Raw genomic sequence first — 21,118 nt, 5'->3', positions numbered from 1 at the left:
ATAAAAAAAAATCTTTGAAAACCTAGAACATCCCTGAGAAATAACTGTCTCTGCAAGTCTGGGATTAGATAATTTTACATCTGCAGAGTACCACTTGTGTCTTGTCCACTTGATCATGTAAAACTCAAACTTTTTCTTTTTTTAAAATATAACTATTTCAGGACAAAAAAATTATTTCACACCTATAAACAGAGAAAGCAAGGTGTTTCCCAAATGACACACAGCAAATCATAGTCTGAAACATAACGAACTGGTTTTGACTATTTCAGCTTTCCTCATCATAGCCTGTTCCCTTCATTATAAAATGTATGTATTTTTCCATTGAATAGAGCGTGTGCCCATTAGAATTCATAAGCAGTATGTCATGTCCTTAAAAATGCTTTTGATAACGAGCAAGACTTCACTTGTGCATATGTTCATGTTATGACAAGTTGATTGCAATTGCCAGGAATTATTTCCTCCAAAGACACACAGTGTACAATTGAGAATGAACGTTTGTGACTCTGGATGTTATAAAATGTGGAAGTCTCTCTCTTTTTTCCACTTAAAAGAAGATCTCAGCTTAGAAAAAACATTGTTGTCCAAAAAAAGCCTCCAACAAACAGAAAATTGTTTACTGTCTGCAGAATAAAAATAAGGGAGACATAATGGGTGGAAATTATTCAGGGAGATACACAGGTTTTCAGATTATTGAAATTTCCTTCATGAACCTGATTTTAAAGGAAGTTACAGGGGATCCAGCAAAATTCTGAAAAGGACGGGAAGAAACAGATGCATCAACCAGTGTTTAAACAGACCACCTCTGGCACCAAAGAGAAGTTAATATGACTGTTTCAGAATTTTAAGTAGAAGAAAACGTCTCCTGAATATTTATCTTCAGGAAAATTCAAAAGGAAAAGGCTCTAAAGAACTTCTTCTCTGAGCCAGTGCGGAGTCAGAGGAACCGTTCCGTCATGTTCCTGGGATAGCCTTCTGATTACGTTTCAGGAGTTTACTCAGACATGCAATTTCTAAAGCATACAAAGAAAGAAATAGGCAGTGAGAAGGCTTGAAAAAGGAAATCCGGTTGGATAGAAAAAATGATGAAAGCTTCATCCAGCTGACAGTAGACCAGCAAAAATAGAAAGAATTGGTGATGAAAGGTGAGAAAGTTAGGGCGATGTTGCAGCTCAGCTCTGGCACAGGCACAATTAGCGTGTACAGACAGCTGTAAGAGCTGCAGGTTAATCAGGGATAGGTACCTATGGAGATACTCTGGTCAGGTGAAAAAAGTAAGTCAGTGAACAGAGGTATAACGATGCTTTCATAAACAACACCCAGATCTGTTATAAAGTTAGTGAAATTATACAAAACAAAACTGAAACCGGACAATTCTAATAATCTCACGGGCTATTCAAGTGAAATTGGTCAACTCTGAAACAAACTGAAACATAAATCTGACATTTTTTCAAAACAATAAGGAGATGGGTTTACAGCACAAGTGAATATAAGTAAGAGCCTCTTGCACTACTTCTTGCTGCTTGTTTAGCTATTAACGCCAGTACCACATTAAAGAAAATGCAGGTGCTTAAAGCAACAGCAAAACCCTGGAGATGTCACAGCATTCATAGCTCCCTTCCCTTCCTCCTGGCCTTCTTCCTTGCCCAGCCTGTGGGCAGGGATGGGGACACGACATAAACCACTGTTCCGCCTGAGTAACCCCCCCACAAGACATCACCAGCGTGGCCGCGAGATAGGATGTCACCGCTGTTCATCTGCATCAGCACACATGGCTGTGCGTGAATTCATGCGCGAGGAGCGGCAGCAGAAGGCGTGCTCATTTGCAGATCAGGGGGAGTTGCCTGGGGAATGTTTTGTTCATAGTAACTTTATTGTTCTACTTATTTATTGAAGAACTTCCCACAGCAGCCTGGCAAATGGCAGGAAACCCTAAAGCCCTCTGAAAGTGTTCTTTATGGCAAAATGCTTCTAGACTGCGTATTCTGAACTCACGGAATACAGACTATACACAAGCAAAACCAATGTATTATGGAGGAGGCTGAGTGCGGAGAGAAGGAGCTTCAAGTGCTTTTGGAAACAAATTCTTTCCTTCCCGGTATTTCCACCTTGCAGAAGATGAGCTATACTTACAGCAACATTATATCTACCACACTGGCTTACATTATTCTTGAAGGACTTGTTGATTCAGTTTGGGTGCTAGCAGACTTGGCCTTAGCCCAGCCCACAGATATGCCTTTTTAAAGAGTTAGCAGGGCAGGGATTCTTGCCTGTGCTCCCACGTGGTGACCAGCCTCCTCCACATAGCTGGGAAGAGGGACAGAGGGGCACTGGAGGAATGCACGCTGCCTCTCTTCCCTACCTCGGCTGCAACAGCTTCAGCAAACTACCCTGTTGTCCCCTCCGGGACCTCAGCCTGCATCAGTTCCCTCTGTTCCGGGGTGCTCTTCCTTATGTCTTCTATTTTTCAACCCAATGGCAAAACCACATAGTTACAGGTGGGATTTCCACAGACAGTAAGCAAAACTGGGAACCAAATCCCTCAGAATTCAGTGGGAGTTCTTGCTAAAGCCTTCTGAGATCCCTTAAAAAATTTAAATATGCATATTTGCATACTTAAACACTTCTCTCAAGCACCTTCAAGCCCTAAAACTCAGAACACAAAAAAGTGCCTGAACTATATTTGCCATCTGGTCTAAACCCAATGTTTTATGAACATGTAAAACCAGCAACACCCTTCTGTTGTATTTTTCTTAATTCACACACAGAGACAGACAAAGAGCAAAAGATTCACCTTACCAACTAAAACGGGAGCAGCAGAGGGAGACAGAACAAAGATGGGAAATAGGGCAAGACAAAACTGATAAATAAATCTTTTACATGCTCTCAGTGCAATAAAGTTCAGATTTGGGAACAGTTCTCTCCTGCTGGGTTGTTATGAGGAGGCCACTGTGGAAACATGTTTTGACTTTGGATGAAGCGAATCCTCTTCTGCCCCTTTCTGTCTGTAATTAACTGAGATAGAAAAGGACTAAAGAAGTCTAGGATTTGCTGATACTTTCCTGCCCCCGGCAAAGGATAATTCCATTAAATTATCCCTAGTTGAGAATAAGAAAGTGACCTTAAAACACTGCTCTAAAGAAAATATCTGAAGAACCCTCAAGAGAAAACAGTAGCTTCCTTTTAGCGCTTCCAGACTCTCACACACTCCTGATACTTTTTGTAAGCTAAGGAAAATTTGTTTTTTAAAAAGGACACACAACTTTCCTCGGTTTCACAAAATTGTGATGCTGCAAGTCTTTAAAACAATTTATGAGAAGATACTCATGCAGGGATATCCAAAATCCAACCACTCTTGGAGCAGAGAGAAGTCGCACTAGCCACAGCATTTGCTGTAGGCATAGACAGGAAGAGTAAGCAACAATTAAAGCTGATTTTCTGTTGAAGTGTTTAGTTTATCTGCCCTTATTTGCTACGCTGCTCAATTCTTTCAGGGGGTCACTGAAGGCTCTATGGTCTAAGTGAAAAAATTTACAAATTCATACAGAACATTCTAGCCCTCAAAGACAAAAATCCCCAGGCATGAAGTAGAGGTCAAACTGCAGTTCTGCTTGCTGCGTTATTTAATAAAGTTATCTGCAGAGAGTGCCGTTGTGTGTCTTGTGATCCCTGAAGGTGATCCTGCAAAGTACAACTCCCTGTAGTTATTAGAAGACTTAGGAACAAATTGATGTCAATGGGATTACTTGTGAGGCTAAGGCAAGGAGGATTTAACTCTAAGCATATTAATGCAATGTGGTGCAGCAGATGGTACTATAACTAGTGCCTTATTGAGAGAGTAATTCGGCGAAGTTCAAAATTATGAACATTTCAAATCACTTCCTCAGACAGTACCATTAACCTGGTAATATATAAGGTTACTTTCCTTTTTCCAGGCGTGGAGGAATGCTGGAAAGAGATCAAACCGGGTTATATGCAATAGTGAGTCTAATTACATAGCAGTGAGCCTGAGGGGTATTTACTGGGTGCTATGCAATGACGGAGAGCGTATATCTGTCTCTGCATGGTGTGCTGGGTATGCTGACAAGAGACCTACCTGACCTCCTATGCAATGATAAAATAACCCCTTAACACCTCTGGAGAACAGTTTCAGTGGACACTGAGATGGTGTGTGGGTCAGGAACAGGAAGGTAGAGGTGTAGGACAGAAGTGACTGCCCATGAACACCTGCATCAGAAGAGCTCAAAAAAAAGTGAGGTTCCTCCTGTCAATCTTCAACCAATCTTCGAATGATGCTCTCACCTTAGACCTAGCATTTGAAGTAATTTTACTTTTCCACAGAATCACAGAATTACAGAGCAGCTGAGGTTGGAAGGGATGTCTGGAGAGCATCTGTCTAACCCCACTGTTCAAGTAGTGCCACCTAAAGCAGGTTGCCCAGGACCATGTCCAGATGGATTTGGAGTATCTCCAAAGATGGAGATTCCACAGCCTCTCTGGGCAGCCTGTGCTAGTGCTGGGTCTCCCTCACAGTAAAAGAAGTTTTCCTGACAGAACCTCCACTGTTTCAGTTTTCATCGCTCTGGTCCTGTCACTGGGCACCACTGAAAAGAGCCTGGCACTATGTTCTTTATACCCTCCCTTCTGATATTTATATACATTGATGAGCTCTCCCTTGAGTCTTCTCTTCTGTAGGCTAATTTTGTAGGAGTTTTTTTGCGAACTACCTGAGACACAAAGTAATTTGAATAATGGGAAATGGGACAGGAAATACAGAAAATTGGTTGTTACATGAAAAGCCTGAAGAAGGTTATTCAATGTTCTTGAAGAATTATGTAGTATAAGAGGAGAATAAAATTTTTCATATCTGGGACTAGCAAATAAAACAAAGAGAATAAAAGCACAGCAGCAAGGGAAGGATTAACTTTGACTTTCAAAGCAGTATACTAAAAATGTATCTGATACAGACATGGCCACATAATTTCTGTGACGGATGACTGGAGTAGATTTCCCAAATGCTTCTTTTTCAAATTATCTAGATTAAATTTAATATTGTTGATATACAATACATTCCAGTAACAGCCGTGATTAGCAATGGTTTGACATAAATTAAACATTGAGCTTCCAGAGCAGCTGCTCTTATTTTTTGGGAAGACAAATGACTGTATTACAAATATGTCCTCAAAGCAATGTCTTGTGCTTTCAAAATAGGTCTGATAAACATCCACACCAACCTACACAGGCATTGATACAATCACCTGCTCAGTTCCAGACAGGCAAAATATATTTATGACTTCCCACTGGAATATCGCATAGCCAGTTTGCCTTTAAGTAGGTCTGGAGAGAGAGGACTGGAGACTGATAACATTAAGGTCTGAGTACATTTGCAAAAGTCAGAAAAAAAAGCATTAATAACGTATCTTACCTCCCTTTATTCTCCCTGAAACACTAAAAATCTGCGCTTGGGTTCTGTAGGAATAAAACTAACATACATATAACAAATTTAGTATGGACAGATTTCAGCAAGGAGGTTTTTATATGTTTGCATCAAATCGGCTGCATCAGATTTTGAAGAAATTATGAATGGAATGAAACTCGGGAATGCCCCAGAATGGAGGTGTGAGAAATCACCCAGGTCATTGCACTACTCTCCTGCCACGTGTAAATGGGTGCATTGTTCTTTTGGTATTAGCTGCCAAAAAAAGAAATTACTTTTAAAGAGAAAAAGACCAAAGAACATTCCCTTCACTGGTTTAAATTAAAGGGTTTGTGCTTTTACAAATGATACTGTGCAGCGGTATAAAGGCTGGGAATATACTCCTTACCCTAGCCCTCCTGATCATCAAACAAAGCCGAGGCTGGTTTTATGCATTGAAGCCTACAGGCTCATACCTTGCTCACTTGACTCACTTAAGTGGTCTAATTCAACCAACCCCACCACTGGAAGTGTTCTGGTAACATCAATGGAACGACCGGTGTTGCAAATTTTGGCTTACTGACTTCCATTGACAACTCCAACAGGCAAGACATGAAGTTGTAGCCTCCACTGTTCCAGCTGTGAATTCCCACCACGCACGAAGGCAGAGCGAGCAGCTGTCACTGCTTCACAGCCTTTTGGTAAAAAGGGCTACGCAGGCTGCTCTGGTTTCTGCCGCTGGCCTTAATCTGGTTTCCACGGAGTGCTATGAGCGTGAGATCATCTTTCAGATAATGACCTGCTTCCTGCCACAGCTCCAGGTTTAATAGCCTCTGTCACCAAGAGTGGGTGGGTTGGTTTTTTTTTTTTTCCTTGATGTTTCCTGAATGCATTCAAAGAGTTCTGTCACATGGAAGAAATGAAGCAATAAATGCTTCAGGCTGCAGGACAAGAATAAGAATGGACAAACTAACTATAGAGAGGAAAGGGCAATGAAGGGATGAGTGACACGAAGGAGAGGAAAAAAGTAAACCCAGGGAGATTTCCTATGCAGCAGTCTTCTATCTAGGCTGGAGCGTCAGGTCAGTTTTCCATTATTTCTCTACCCCACAGATCGCTCTCATAGTACCATACATTCCATAGAAGTAATTCTTCAGCTGATTGGGCCCGTTTTACAAAAAGCTAGCGATTTCTATTAAATTACCTTATTGGTATTTGTAGAAAAATGCTGTAGTGCCAACGTAGTAACCAGCCAGACCAAGTGCCTTTATACAGAGCACTCTTGCCTTGCCTGGCTTTAAACATCCAACTCGTGTCCTGGGTCACTGTCTATCTAGTGTATCCTGAAACATCCAAGGATGCTGCTTAGCTGTAATTCCAAGTCCAAGGATATCACTTTTTAAAGGACTTACATATTCTACAAGCATTTCTTGTCAATAAAAAAGATATTGCTTCAGTGCTAGAATAAGCGATATTATTTTACTTTGCACTCCCTCAGACCTACGGAAAAGGTGTAAAACAGTAACAGTGGGAAATGCATCACTCATTCCTCTTTTTATAACTCCCAAATTATATGTATTTATGAAATTACAGCCATAAAACAAGGTAATAGGCTGTTGCAGCCAGTTTGGAAAAAATGTTTCCTGAAAACTGGGTCACTGGTGTCTGCAGAATAATTCCCATCAAAGAGTTATATACATTTGTATTTACAGTTAAATACATACACTTTCACTTCCATGCCAATAACCTAATTTATAACTGCAACATGCTGACCCTTTATCAAAGAATCCATGTATTGTGTGAGCACCTGAGTCTGTATTTTAGTGCAATGACACACAGGACAAGTTAATACTTTCAAATTTAACAGTATTTCCTTTTAGGAAATATTTTCCACCAAAACGTAAGTCAGGACAGACACACTGTAAGTGTAGTTGTGATGAATGTGGTTCCTGTTGGTCTGTGGCATATAATTTAACACAGAATAGTTTGTGTTTGTGGGAAATCTCAACACACGATTTGAAACATGTTCCTATGATGAGGAACAAATAGGACACGACAGTATTTCAGATCTTCTAGTAAAGTCACTTAACTGAACAGCAGAAGAAAAAGACACAGCTGTGGACTACAACTGTAATTGCACCTATGCACACTGTCACCTTTAAAGTCTTCACAACCTGGAAGATCAGGAACAAATTAATTTCCAGGAATAATATATTATGAAGCAAGTCCAGCGCATGGGATTATGACAATCCCTGCCTTGGCCCTCACCTCTTCTTCAGTGTCACTGCTATGGAAATACTAATTCAAATGACGAAAGGGCATATAGAAACCATTTACAAATCTACGGCTTTGCCTAATTTGTGCCTAATTTGTAGATATTCTTACATTATAAAACCAAGAAAGTAAGTTTAACTTCTGTGATAAAAGGATTCAATATATACATCATTTTTAAATAGCTGCCTGACAGCAGCCTGCCAATAATTTGTTCCACCAAAAAATCTTTATAGTATTGGTGCAAACAAAGTGCTTATGTGCTAGACTAGTTTAAGGAATCTTGATTTTCTTAAATGGAACTATCATTTGAATTCAGATTCCAAAATAGTTTCTCAATTGTTGCCATAATAATATTTGTTTTGCTATTACTGGCTCAGGGCAATCTGTTTTCACTTAAAATAAATATCGGAGAAGATTTCTTCAGTGTTTTCCAGAAAACTGCATTGCACACTGTCCCAGATGCCCCAGTGTAAACAAAGAAACAATTTGCTCAAAACAATTCACACAAGTTCCAAGTTTTGGTGCAATATGTCCTGGGCTTGTCTGTCACCAAATATGGTACACATTTTGAACACGCAGGTGAGTGCGCTCCCTCTGCAGATCTGTTGAGGTCTACCACAAAAACCCCCAAAGTGCTGCAAGAAGACAGCACTGCTCAGGCAGCAGATGTTTCCCATGCTGACAAGAAGAACTGATCTAGGGAAGAATAAGCCAAACCCTTGATCCTATTTTTCTTTCCCTGGATGTGTTTGACTGATGATCATTTTACATCAACTCATGATTCTAGAAAGGTTTGAGAGCTGGTGTCTAATTCAGCACTGGCAGTGACTATTTTCCTCCTTGCAAACCAAGAAGCCACGCATATACATGCCAGATTTTGCCACCAGCTCTCCTTTTAGAAGAGACTGTAGAAAGATCCAGACCTACCTCCAGCTGCCTATGCATTAGATTGCATAACACCATTTTGACTGATTAAGAATGAAGGATGGCCAAAGTGATCTTGTTGTTTGTTTCCTGAAGAATAGCTATACCAATATCATCCAGATTAATTTTATAATAGTACAGCTGTAATTCTGATTTTTATACTTAGTTTACAGCACCAGACAAACAATGATTTCCTTTAAGATTACCTTATATACAGGGGGACTGACAGAAACAAGATTAATTGATTTCAAATATGTGAGTGTCCGATTATTTTTGTTTTACAGCAGGCAGTGCTGAGAGCACAATCCCTAGAACTAACTTTGACCAGAGTACTCAGATCAAGTGCCCCAATGGTACCTGTAGATTTTACCATTATATTCGAACTGTATAGTACTCCGAAGCAATAGTGTGACGCAGTTCATTCCAGAGTCCTTGCTCCCTGATAATCTGGATGGCAACCTGGACCAACAGTGCTGTGAATCGCTGTTTTGTTCATGCCTGGGTCCATTTCAGTGGAGATTACATGCTGGGATTTAAGGTGCAAGAGAATGGTGTGCACATTGGTCCTTACACTAACACCAAGTAGGGATGCAGCCAGGTTTTGCACCAGAATGAGAGAGCTGGACAGAGTTCTTGAAATTCGCAGGTTAGACAGCCTGAAGTTATGAGCTATCATAATAAAGACTGCAGTGCATAAAAATCTAATTTAAAGAAAATAATCCACATACGCCTCACATTTCCTTTTCAGCAATTCAATGGCAACACACAGTGTAGCAAGGCCTATGTTAAAACAATTGTCAGTCAGATTCTCCTGTTCATTCAGGAGGTGGGTTGCACATTTAGCGTAATAAATAAAGGTTAAACTGTACTCTGCTGAATGAATGTGCCTCATGCAGTTTCTGCGGTATTTTTAATCTTTGTTTATGTCGTTACTAATTTACAGAATCAGGGGCTTTCAGCTTGTGTAACTTTCAGTGGGACTGAGCATGGGTTCAGTGCACATAGAGATTAGTCTTCTACTTAGAAAAGTGGGTTTTTAAAGTAGATTGTCTGAGATGGTAAGCCTCTTTATGCTGGAGATCTGCATTTACCAAGGCCTGCCTAAACCCATCAGACCCAGCCCTTTCACAGCTCTGTTCCACCTTTCTCCTCGCTCTCTCTGTCCCCCCCTCCATCCTCCCCCTACCACACACACATGGGACTTCTCTGTAGACACAAGTGACCTGCTGAGTATTCTGTAATTTTGGAAACGCCTAACTCACAAGGTGAAGTCATGTGAACAGACTTGGGCAGCGTCAGAAGAGGTCAACTGAAATCCAGTCAGACCATCCAGCAACACATGAAACGCAAGCAGAACAGTCCTCAAAAAAAAGCACATGCATCTCAAAAATAACCTGAATAAAACAATTATTCTGTAGGTCTGCTTGATCCTTGGCATATTCCAGAACTGGACTTCCAGACAATCAGATATTTTTTTCTTTCCTTCTTTCTATTTTTTTTTTACTGTTGCGAGTCATCACAGATCAAAAAGCTTAAACAGTTGCGTAGTTCTATTTCATAAGAAGAAGACTAACTCATGGAAATGAAATTAAAAGAAGATTTCAGAAGCAAAAATGCAGCCACAGAAGACACCTGAAGTATTGGCAATGATCAAACCAATTGTTTGCACACAGTGCAGATAGAACATATGCTAGAAGGCCTTAAAAGAAAGAGGCAACAATGCACTGCTTCATTTGAGTCACGGCACTGGGACAATCTCCTTCAGTGCCTAAAACTGACCCTTTCTTAAAAATCTTTCACTTATTTCTATTTACAATTTTTGACATACGGTTAAAGAGAAGGTCTTAAAAATGGGCACAATTCAAAACAGTTTTTATGTATGTATACTTTCCTACATTTCTTGCATAACTGCAATATTGCCTTTAATCTAGCATGCAGTTACAAGTAATTTACTGGTTCTGAGGAACACTTGCACTTCAGAAACACAGAGAAACCTTTTCCTTTATGGAGGTTTAGTTTTTGATTTCGGGTCTGCGTGACCATGCTGTTCTCTTCATACAGACATCTGTTTTGGACCTTGGCCATTGTGTCACACGAGATGTTTCTTTTGATACTTCCTTAACACTCTGACCTCCCTCCCCTTCGCCTGGGCTCCACTCTTTGTTTTCCATGCTCTGGATGCTAAAACTGTTAGAGCTAATAATCTTGTATATCATCTTCCACTGTAATACAAACCCCCTGTGATTTCTAATTTTTTGCACCAGTGCTGTGAAACCATGGTGTAGGTTTCGTTCATTTTTAGATTTCTGTATAAACTAAAGTATACATTAATGCTTTATATCATGGGATTAAGGTTAATACCATCAACTGAATCCCCTAGTACTTTTGTAAAAGATGTGTAACATTTGTGGTACCTTTAAATCCATTCACCAGAGTTTTGGAATGCCCTAACTCAGCTGTTACTTCTTCAGGCTGCAAACCTTTGCTGCAGCACAGATCTGAAACCAAAAGGCAATGTGATCCTTTACTTTTGAATTCTGCAGTATAAATAAATTATATATAGGCTGTGGTGATATTCTTGTGAGTACAACTGTGTATGTCTTTTCAGTCTTAAAAGTCCTTTGGAGTCAAATGAGCACAAAGCAAGGTAGTAAAATTTTTTATTTGAATGCTTGTTTTAAAACATTTTTACATTTTGTTAATACAGAAAGTTAATATTATGTACAAAATGTATCAAAAGATTGACAACTTGATTTTCTTAAACACAGTCAGGAAGAATATACTTTCTAGCTTTCTACCTCCATGGGTATTAGTCCTCACAAATGTAGCTCACATAATATCTTAAAAGCCATCTGTCCAACACTAACTCTTGTTCTTCATAAAGTAATATGTAACAGATCATAGGAAATTACATGTTACAATTCTAGGGAGCGAAAGCCAGAAGTGCAATATATGCAATCTAACTTAAACAAGAAAACGGTTTGGGAAATTTTTTTCTCTAAAAAGTTCCTAAATATATTTCACAGGAATATCCCCTATTCCCACTGTCAAGCCCTTCCCATTGTCTGATCCTTGCGCCAGTAACAAAGGCAAAGACAGTTAACATATCACCCTAATCTTAAAACATTTTTAGAATTTATTTTAACAGAAAGACATAATCTATCTCTGTAGCAATTAAAGTCTCTGCTTGCAGCAGAAAAGATGTGGGATGCCCACAGGATCCACTGAGTCCACAGAACCGAACATCATCAGCACGTGTCTGCTTAGAAGAGAAGTGTTGTAGAGAAGGACAGATACAAAATAGTTTCTTAATTCTAACATGCATATTATTCCACAAAATACAGCAATGGCTCATGCCAAGGCCAGGTCTCGTGAGTACAGAGCAAATGTAGTGAAATTTCAGTAAATCATCTGTCTACCACCTGCTTCTTAAGTCCTTCAAAGAACAGCTAAAAGTAGTGAGAAGTTTATCTACTGTGACACATAAGGTTTTTTGTGTTCTTCTTCTATGATGTATAAAAATTTCCCATCTTTCTTGAACTTCCTCTGGTTCCCTGACAGAAGTAACGATGGTCCACCATGTGAAACTATAACTTTCTCACTACAGCCACTTACATCAGAAAATAAGGACCATCTATGCCTGGTGAGAATTAAGAAACATAGTGTTTAACCCAACAGTGACAGGAGAAATACTACAACATTCTTTCAGTTTCTGTCATCAGAGGACAATATTTCTCTAGTGCATTAGACCTAGGTTTACCTTTATGATGCTGTTTTGAAGCTTTACAACGTATATAGCATTAAAATGTCTTTACAGTATGTTAAGAAAAGTTTAAAGAAATGTTCAAGAAATATAGGTGTAAAGTATAAAGTCAGTCGGAGCCTTCAAATGTGGTAATATAACAATTACAAATCTTATTTAAAAAAAGAGTAGTCTCTACTTTTCACCTTGTTCTGTATTTTTAGCTGACAAATGGCATGATAACAAAGTTTTTATTTTAATATGAATATCTGACATGTTTTACGTTAAATTTAATTTTAGGAATGACCAGAAAAAGTATTAATTTAATTTTGCTAAGCTTTTCCCTGGTTCTGCTATTCCGTCAAATAGCTAATGCAAAATCTGTTGAATATAAAGACATTTTGTTTCCCTTGGTTGCAGTGCTTCCATGAGATCATTGCCATCTCTAACTTCTTTTCAGTGGAGATATATAGGCTCTCCTCGTTTTGCTTTAGCAACCTCCTATATCACAGTCACTAAAAGATGAAAACAGTGAAAACTATTTTGGTTTTTCTTATGCTAGGCAGATTGGAAAGCAAATTGGTCTTTGTTTTTTAGGTGGAAACAAATTATGTATTTGACATAACATTAAAATTTCCCTGGGAAGTTGCACACTTTTGTATAATACCTGGTTCTTGTATATACAAACACAAATGTGCTTTAACTGTGTTGGAAGCAATCCTCTTACAGCTGAGCTTCCTCTGCTATCGTGTATATCACATATCAGCTACTGATTGTAGATTCTCTGAGGCACAGAGTGATCGTCACTTTATTTATAAAGTCCTTTAGATTTCTCTGTAAGGGATCCCTTTTTTTTTGGACACAGTTTTCAGCTAATACTGCAAGACTTACCTGACTTTTGAAAGTCTAGGAATTTATCTATCTTTTTTTTTTTTTTTTTTTTAAAGTGTAATTTCTGTTATATAACTCACATTGCTGTTTAAAGACATATAGCTTTTAATTAAAACGTGTTCATTTTCAGGCATGAGTGATCTTACTGATGTCATTGGCTACTTCTAGTTAAGATCAGGTGTCCACATACTTGGAGACTTGTAAAACAGATTTTGCTTCCCTCTGAGTCATTGTATTGAATCACAGAAAGATCCAGAAGGGACCTAAAGAGATCTTCTGGTCATTAACTGCCCTAGGGACTTCATACTTAGTTGCTTTTCTATAAATATATTTGTGTACACTCACTTCCCTTAAGACATGTCTTATGTTTTATTCCATTTTTCCTACATGTATAGCTTGCAGGCTATCTGTCAAAACCCTCCTTAATTCAGCAATAATGGTATGCCTGTAGCAACGTACAGAGCTGTCTATAGAACACACATGTACAGATTTATAGAAGTGAGGAAGGGGGAATGGTTATGGCTTCAGAATTATGTGAAGATGGGAGATTTCTGATGACTTATTTTCAGCTAGTAGTACTTTTAGAGGGTGTGGGTTATTTAAAGAATAGGGTTAATGACATGAAAACGTGTAATTTTCCTGGCACCTCAATGAGCAGTGGTAAACAGCTATGGCAGAGGAGCAGCATGGACAGAATAAATAGCTCAATACTCTTTCCTACATAACACAACAAAAAGGTGGAAACCTTTGAGATAAATGGGTATCTTAGTACACTAACTATATTAAGTCCTTATTGCTTTATAGGAGCTATTTTTCACAGAACATACCTTCAATTTTAATGACCATTCTGAGCTCTAATATTTCTGCTCAGGGCCTGCAGCCTTAACCAGTTTGGGGCAACTAGCTAATTTAGTATGTATGCTCTCTATTCCATCATTGTAAATTTTAATGAAAATATTGGATACTGCTGAATATTGAAAATATCGCATAAGAACACTCTTGAAAGAGCTCCATAGCCATTCATAATACTCCTTCAGGGCCTTCTCATTTACTTTTGCACATATTTTTAGTTTTTATTCCTTCCTGAACAGTGTCATTTTTACAAATGAGATAAACCACTTATGCCATGATTCCACCAATAACTTAAAAGAAACCCATCCATTTCCAGCAGAATCTTGCAGTATTTGGTTGAAGAAGTTTTAGTATTGATTTTGATAGTATCCTGTTCATGGACAAAGTTTTGGATCAGTAAGCTTTGTAAAAGACATTATTCAGAAATAGGTCAATATTTGAACATGATATATAAAGTCACTAGTTTAAGAAAAATTCCACCTATGGATTTAGTAGGCAGACAGGCAGAGAGAAGGATAAATGAAGCTGTAGGAAGTTTTTGCAGGTGATCGCTACTGAATGAAGCATTCAGGTACAGGTAATGGTATAATTCTGGCAGTTGCCAAAGTAATATGGAAGTTACTGGAATGTTAATATCTACTATTGTAAGTATTCTTTTGTCACATTTAGAAAGAAAGTATGTCAAATAGTTCCATTCTATTCTTGCTTCTCAATGTAAAATAATTTGAAAATTTTAAGATAAACTCCACCTTTTTATTAAAATAAACAAACTGAGAAGCGATAAGATTAGGACTAGACACTATCAGAGGTACTCACTCAAAACCGGATTCCTACTTGCATTTAAAGCATTGATTTCCATGTAGTTAGAAAAGTGTTTTACTTTTGCAGAGGAGAGACTTGTAACATGTTGATCTTTTCTATTTGTCACAATGTCCACAACACTATATTGGTGTCCTGATAGCTCCTCTGTAGGCCTACTATTTATAGCAGGATGTCACAAATGAAGGAGTTTGTCATGACCTGAAAGCAAAAGGAAAAAAAAGTAGTCAGAACGACTGAATAGTCACTGGTATTACAAATAAGCTTCCTAATGGAAAGCTTAGTGTTGATAAGTCTCTGCTTTCCGCATATAGGCAACTCCCACATAAGGATGTGAATTTTTTATTCCAAGGGCTGGATTCCAGCTTATGTTTTCATTGCTTATCCCCTAACTTGTATTAAAAGTACATAACTGATTCGCCTTTTGAAGTCTTTTTATTTTGCTTGGGCAATGTCAAGGACACTGGATGTGACTACCTGTGCTAGTCCCATAGGAGCAGAACACTTTATTAGAAATAGAGCTGGGGCTCAGGGGTTTTTTTGTTTCAAAGACCTAATCTAGAAAAATGTCAAAACAATTTTTGGGTCTACTTAGCCAGGAAATGAAGGGATGACTGTCTCTGTACAAGAGGGTGGGCATGCAGAACAGGAAGGGGAACAGGCAGGAAAGTTGAGGGCAGTTAAGAAACAGTAAGTGCTGTCGAGTGATTTTGTGTCTTGAAGTAAAATAGAATTAGGCCTTTCATATTTATTTGTATTTTCAAACATTAAGTGTACCTACAATTTAGGAAATAATCCTTGACTGCATTATAGGTGATTTTTTGGGGACAATTTTTGTAGTAGTTTCCATAAATATTTCAAAACAGAAAGATGTTAAGAATGTATTAGCAAACTGGGTTTACATACTGATGTAAACACAGCTGTACCTAATGCACTGAAATATTTCATATTTTTCACAGGAGTTTAAGAGAACATGAGCCCAGTTTAAATTTGACATTAATTAACTTATATGTTAGCTTTCAATTCCTGGCAAACAGTGCAATTGTATGAATAGTATGCAGTTAGCTGAACACTATTTTGACACACAATATACAAAACAGCCCATTACACCTAGACTTCAGTTTGAATTTTAGTTTTCTCTCAGCTTAAAGCGAAGTGCATAAAGCCAAAAAAACATTGACTGGGAAGTACATGCCTCAGGAGGACATTCACTCAACCTCAAGGCTACAATGCTCAGTTCAGATTTGTTAGCAAAGAAAACTGTCTGCTCTCCAGGGATCTTCCTTAAGGTTGTTCAGCTGATGGTCATTGGTCAGTCCCTCCTTCCCTCTCTCTCTCTCTGTCTCCAGAAATCTAGTCCTTTCCTTCTTAATACAGCAATATGTGATTCATCTAGGAGCACCCCATCTCCCTTTTCCTCCATTAAACGTTATTGCCCTCTCAGTTAAATTGGTTCCACTGTTTATGTAGCTTCTCTCTAAATGAGAGAGGCTCGCTGGAGGAAGGATCTGCTCTTAAAACAGCTACAACAGAAAGTAATTTTGGTTTATGTCTTACTCATTTCACAAGTGTGATTGAGAATGCAACCATGCAAACAGTTATACCGGCAGAGTGGACGGATAACTTCTGCACAGAAAAGGGGAGCCATGGATAAGTAGCTGACTGGCAGTAACTTCAGTTATTCAGTGACTTTCAGGCAAAACTGCCCTAGAGATTAGCTGTCTGTGCTGTAACTGTGGGAGGAGGTATCGTACAAGGGCTGTAATTGCACAAGTGGTTTGCAAAGCCTCTTTGAATTGGGGAGCAGAACACAGCAGGCCCGTGCTCACTTCCTCAGATGTTGCCTTAGGCCATCACAGACATGCCTGGCAGGTTAGCAGAAACCTTGTCATCAGGCCAGTATATGTTACCGAAAAATAAGACCATGGGAGTAAAACTCAGCTTGCAGACCTTCCATGAGGTTGACAGAAGGACACAAAAAATGGCAGACAGAAGACTCCAGTAAGACTGGTGAGATCAGTTATAATGTCAGAGGGAATAGACACTGCTTCAACAACATGCCCCTTAGCAGCACCAAATGGAAAATGTCATGTCTTAACACAATGGTGAACTAGGTAGAAGTTGTTGGCAGTATCTGCCCAACTCATCCTACCTACTTGCTGCACTTTTGAGGAACAGGTTCTTTCTTACTCTTTCTAATTGCCCTGTTCTTTATATTCCTGAGGTGATGGCAGACAAATGAAGAGGAGGATAGTGCCCTTCAATTGCGGCACAGAGAGTTTCTTTTAAGAATAGAATCACTAATTCATGTTATTTACTTAAGATATTAACAGGAGGAACAAATGTCATTAGGAAAGAAAACCTTTCCCTATATTAAAAATACCGTTTGCTTCCCATGAGAAATAGTGAATTAGTTTCATCCTTTTACTGATGCGGAGATAATGGTGGATTTGGTTATAGAAGACATGCTTGCTCTTTCTGGACTAACACCAGATTGGCTCTAACATTTACTGCTTCACTGGAACATTGGCTGGAACATTTATTCTCTCTGTGCTCCAAATATGCCTCTGGGATTCAGAATCCTGACACAGAAGGCAGGGGTACTAAACACATGCAAGACAAGCTTGAATAAGATGAATTATCTGTCTAGAAATTTGAGAGAAAATTTTTAAGAGTCTGTGAAATCAATGGTTTGAATAATAATGGGCTCAATTCCATGTTCTCTCTACCAAGACGAATAATTCTGAAAGCATGTTTAGGGTTCTTTTTAAGAGTCAGATTCTATGACCACAGCTTTATTCTAGCTCGGATGTTATGGATTCCAATACCGTCTTTGAACATGTGATGCTTTGTCAAAGTACCTCCCCTGCTTACACAGTTTTGCAGTTTGTGTGATATTACAAACCTGCTGAGATGCCTGCATTTCAGTGGTGTTGAAACCTCCTTGAGCACAACAGCATTTTTGAATGGAAAAATGCTAGGCTTAGCTTAGCATTCTTTGATAAACTAGAAACAAAAAAACATAACCCCTGGTTTCTATATTGCTCCTCTCACACAGAAGGATCCCTTATGTAGAGGAATGAAGCTGAGTTAATTAACATTGATAATATACAGCTGTGGGCTGGCTTCAGGGGCGGTGGGTTGGCTGATGTGGATAAGGTGCAGCTGTGGCTGGGTCCTGCTGAGTAGTTAAATAGCCCTAAGGGGCAGGGGGGAGATGGACTGGATGAAGAGAGACCTAGAAGAAACAGAGAGAGCACCCCAGAGGTAGGAGTGGGCTCCTAGGAGAAGCAGGGAGCCTGGATGAGGAGAGGTTGACTGGAGAAGGGAGACTTTGGATGCAGCAGAGGCAAGAAGCAGGGTAGACTGGTCTGAAGATGAAGAAACAGCACAGACAGTAGATGAACTTGTGAAACCTTGTGGGGGATTGGTGGCTGTGCCAGGGCAAGGTGTGGGAGCTGCTTATTGAAGCCAACCTCATATTGGATGGTGAAAGTCTTGTTGCAGCTGGCTAGTTTTGAGAGTGCTGAGGCACCCTTATTCTCTAAAACAATTTATCATTCCTTTAAGCCTGCCTTTTAAATAATCTTGGGTTAATATGCCTGCAAAACTTCTTCAGAACAGTTAGACATCTGGCAAACTAACACAAGTTCATCTGTTCATCATAGTGACCGATGTCTCTTTCTTTTTACTTTGCTGCCTTGTCTGTCTTCATGTGTTCTTAAATTTAGACTGCATCATAGAAAAGATTCTGCTGTGCTTCTGAGGGCTAGTATTAGTAGAGTCCTGGGATGTGACTTCTATAACTAGGATTCCTGGGAATGCCTGAAAATTTCAATAACAATGTATAGTGCCAGTAAAAGAAAAAGAACATGTTGCCATGTTTGCTCATGCCAGGAAAACATAAAGGATACTGAGCAAGCACAGAGGGCTTTTATCAGTCTTAAGCTGCTGCTGGATTTAGAAATCAGTAATAGTTTTTCTTCTACTTTATTACTTACAGGAGAACAATATCTGGATTTGAAGAACTAATGGGGTTAGAAGTAGATATATCATTTAAAACTGATAATCTCCAGCTTTTATACACATACATAACTTGATCTTAATTGTAGCTGTTCCCCAAGTTGCTGATTAAGACATAGTTGGAATTGAAATGGATACAGAATAAGAAGAAAACCCTATTGCTTATAATTCAACATAATAATGTAAAATGCTAAACAGAAAAGTTATTCTAAACTACTGTGGGCTCCATATCTTAGGCCACTATGAAGCTCTTATCATTTTAGTGGTTGAAGTCTAGCTTTTAGCATGAAAAATGAACTTTGTACCAGGTTTATTATTTTTTAATCCATTAATATAATTATCAAATATCTGGAAGGCAAAATTAGGTTGCATCACAGTACTGGAAAACTGATGAGCATGTTCAAATACAACTAAATAAATGATGGAAGACTAAAGGTGTTAAAACATGACTTCTTTTAATTTGTCCACTTCCCAGTGTAGTATTTAGCATACCATTTGTGCTGTAAATATCCAGCTAAATAACAATAGGTTAGGGCTTAGTAAAGTGGATAGCATGTTTATCCCCACTGAATACTTTAGAAGTTATCCTGTTATCAAAGGCTGGATATTTCTTTTAATTACTGAACATGACATATAAACATAGCTTTTGCAAATATTTGCATGTCACCAAGAAACCTATGTATTATGATTCCTGATTTTTTTTTTTTTTTCCCCTGCTCTGGCCTTTGATTTTTAGGGTATATTACAGGTAAAATGGCAGGCTTCCTAATCAAGAAGACCAGCCTATGTTAAACAGTTTAATTCTTTCACTAACTGGATCATCAACACTGTTCTCAGGCAGACAAGAGTCAGATGGGTTTCAAGATAGAGGCAAATACAGTGTGTTCTAGTCTGACTGCTGTGCCATTGTGAGCACTGTGTTTTATTAATAGAGTACTGAATGACAAAGTTCAAAGTTTAAAGACTTTAATAGATGGAGCTCTCAAGTGCTGCAGCAGTTCTCTTAATTCTGGGTGCAGCGTCATAGTAGCCCCTGGTCAATCTAAACTTCACAGTGAAATTGAAAGAGATGATCCCACCCTGACTTTCTTTGGCCTTGCATCCCTGCTTACTCCTGTGACTGTTAGTAATCCAGGTCAGGAATAATTTCCTTTTGTATTCAAGGGAATCGACAGGACTGAGAATGAGGATGAGAGGCAGGAGGATGCTTGTTAACATCAAGATGAAGGCTGGTGGGTGAGCAAGCGAGACAGGATTCCAGCTCAAGGGCATGTAAATTTTATGATCCAGGAATAGATCAGAAGATTGTTAGAAGTAAGTACAATTCTTACACTTTTTCAAAATCATAATTACAGCATCTTTGAATACAATATTATTCAATTTTTGTCATGTTGCCCATACTTTCTGTACTTTTGTGCAGTGAAAGTCAAGAGAAACTAAAATGCAGTATTGAGGAAGTTAATCTCCTAAAATATTCTGATTATGCAGTTGTTTAGATGGGATAGGAGGTCCTGCATTTCAAGTCTAGCCTCCAGCCATCAGACAAATATGCAATCTAACATTTTCAAAAATTTCAAGCTCCGTTTTAAACTGAGGAGGGTATTTCTTTCTGCAACTGCCACTATTCAGAAGACTCTTCCAGAACATCACTGCTCTAATTTTGTTCTCCTGATATTTTTATGGAGAGCACTGATATATCTTGTTAATTGACACTTTGCTAAGCTATAGAAAATACACTTTTTAGACTCTCTGATAGATTTAGTGACTGTGGTAGGTTTCCCCCACTTCTTTTCCATAGTCAGCTAATCTTTCTCAAACATGGCTTATATCAACTATAGAGCAGATTCCAGTGCAACATGAGGTTTTAGCAGTGTTAAATTGAGCAGTTAATGCTTTGTTACCTGCAGAACAGATATTTCAATGAACACAGGTACCTGGGGCAAGTATTGCTGCATAATTGCCCTACTTCTATACTCTGCCGTAAGTATTTATTGCTGGTCGGTGTCAATGAGGGGACAGTGGGTTAAGCAGAGCTTTGGTCTGCCCTACTGTAGCTATTATTTCTTAGGAAGTTTATCCAGATTTTTCTCTTCCTCTGTTATTTCTGTAAGAAGAATTTTCGGTGTGTAAGAGAAACTTTTATAGTTCATGTGTAATTGACCTTCTGTCCTATTCAGACA

The 21,118-nt window shown here is 38.8% G+C and overlaps 1 protein-coding gene across 1 annotated transcript in view; it reads right to left on the bottom strand.

Moving 5' to 3' along the window:
- Window positions 1-21,118, bottom strand: part of WDR64 (WD repeat domain 64) — a 76,063-nt gene that overhangs the window by 29,316 nt on the left and 25,629 nt on the right. Inside the window, 2 exon segments of the mRNA XM_080388015.1 lie at window positions 14,913-15,090; window positions 15,094-15,116. Coding sequence (XP_080244141.1) covers window positions 14,913-15,090; window positions 15,094-15,116 — 201 coding nt within the window.

Source organism: Falco punctatus (genome assembly GCF_963210335.1).
Source record: "Falco punctatus genome assembly, chromosome: 5".
Lineage (NCBI taxonomy): Eukaryota > Metazoa > Chordata > Aves > Falconiformes > Falconidae > Falco > Falco punctatus.
Note: the sequence above shows the minus strand (reverse complement) of the source record. Positions and strands in the feature narration are given on the sequence as shown.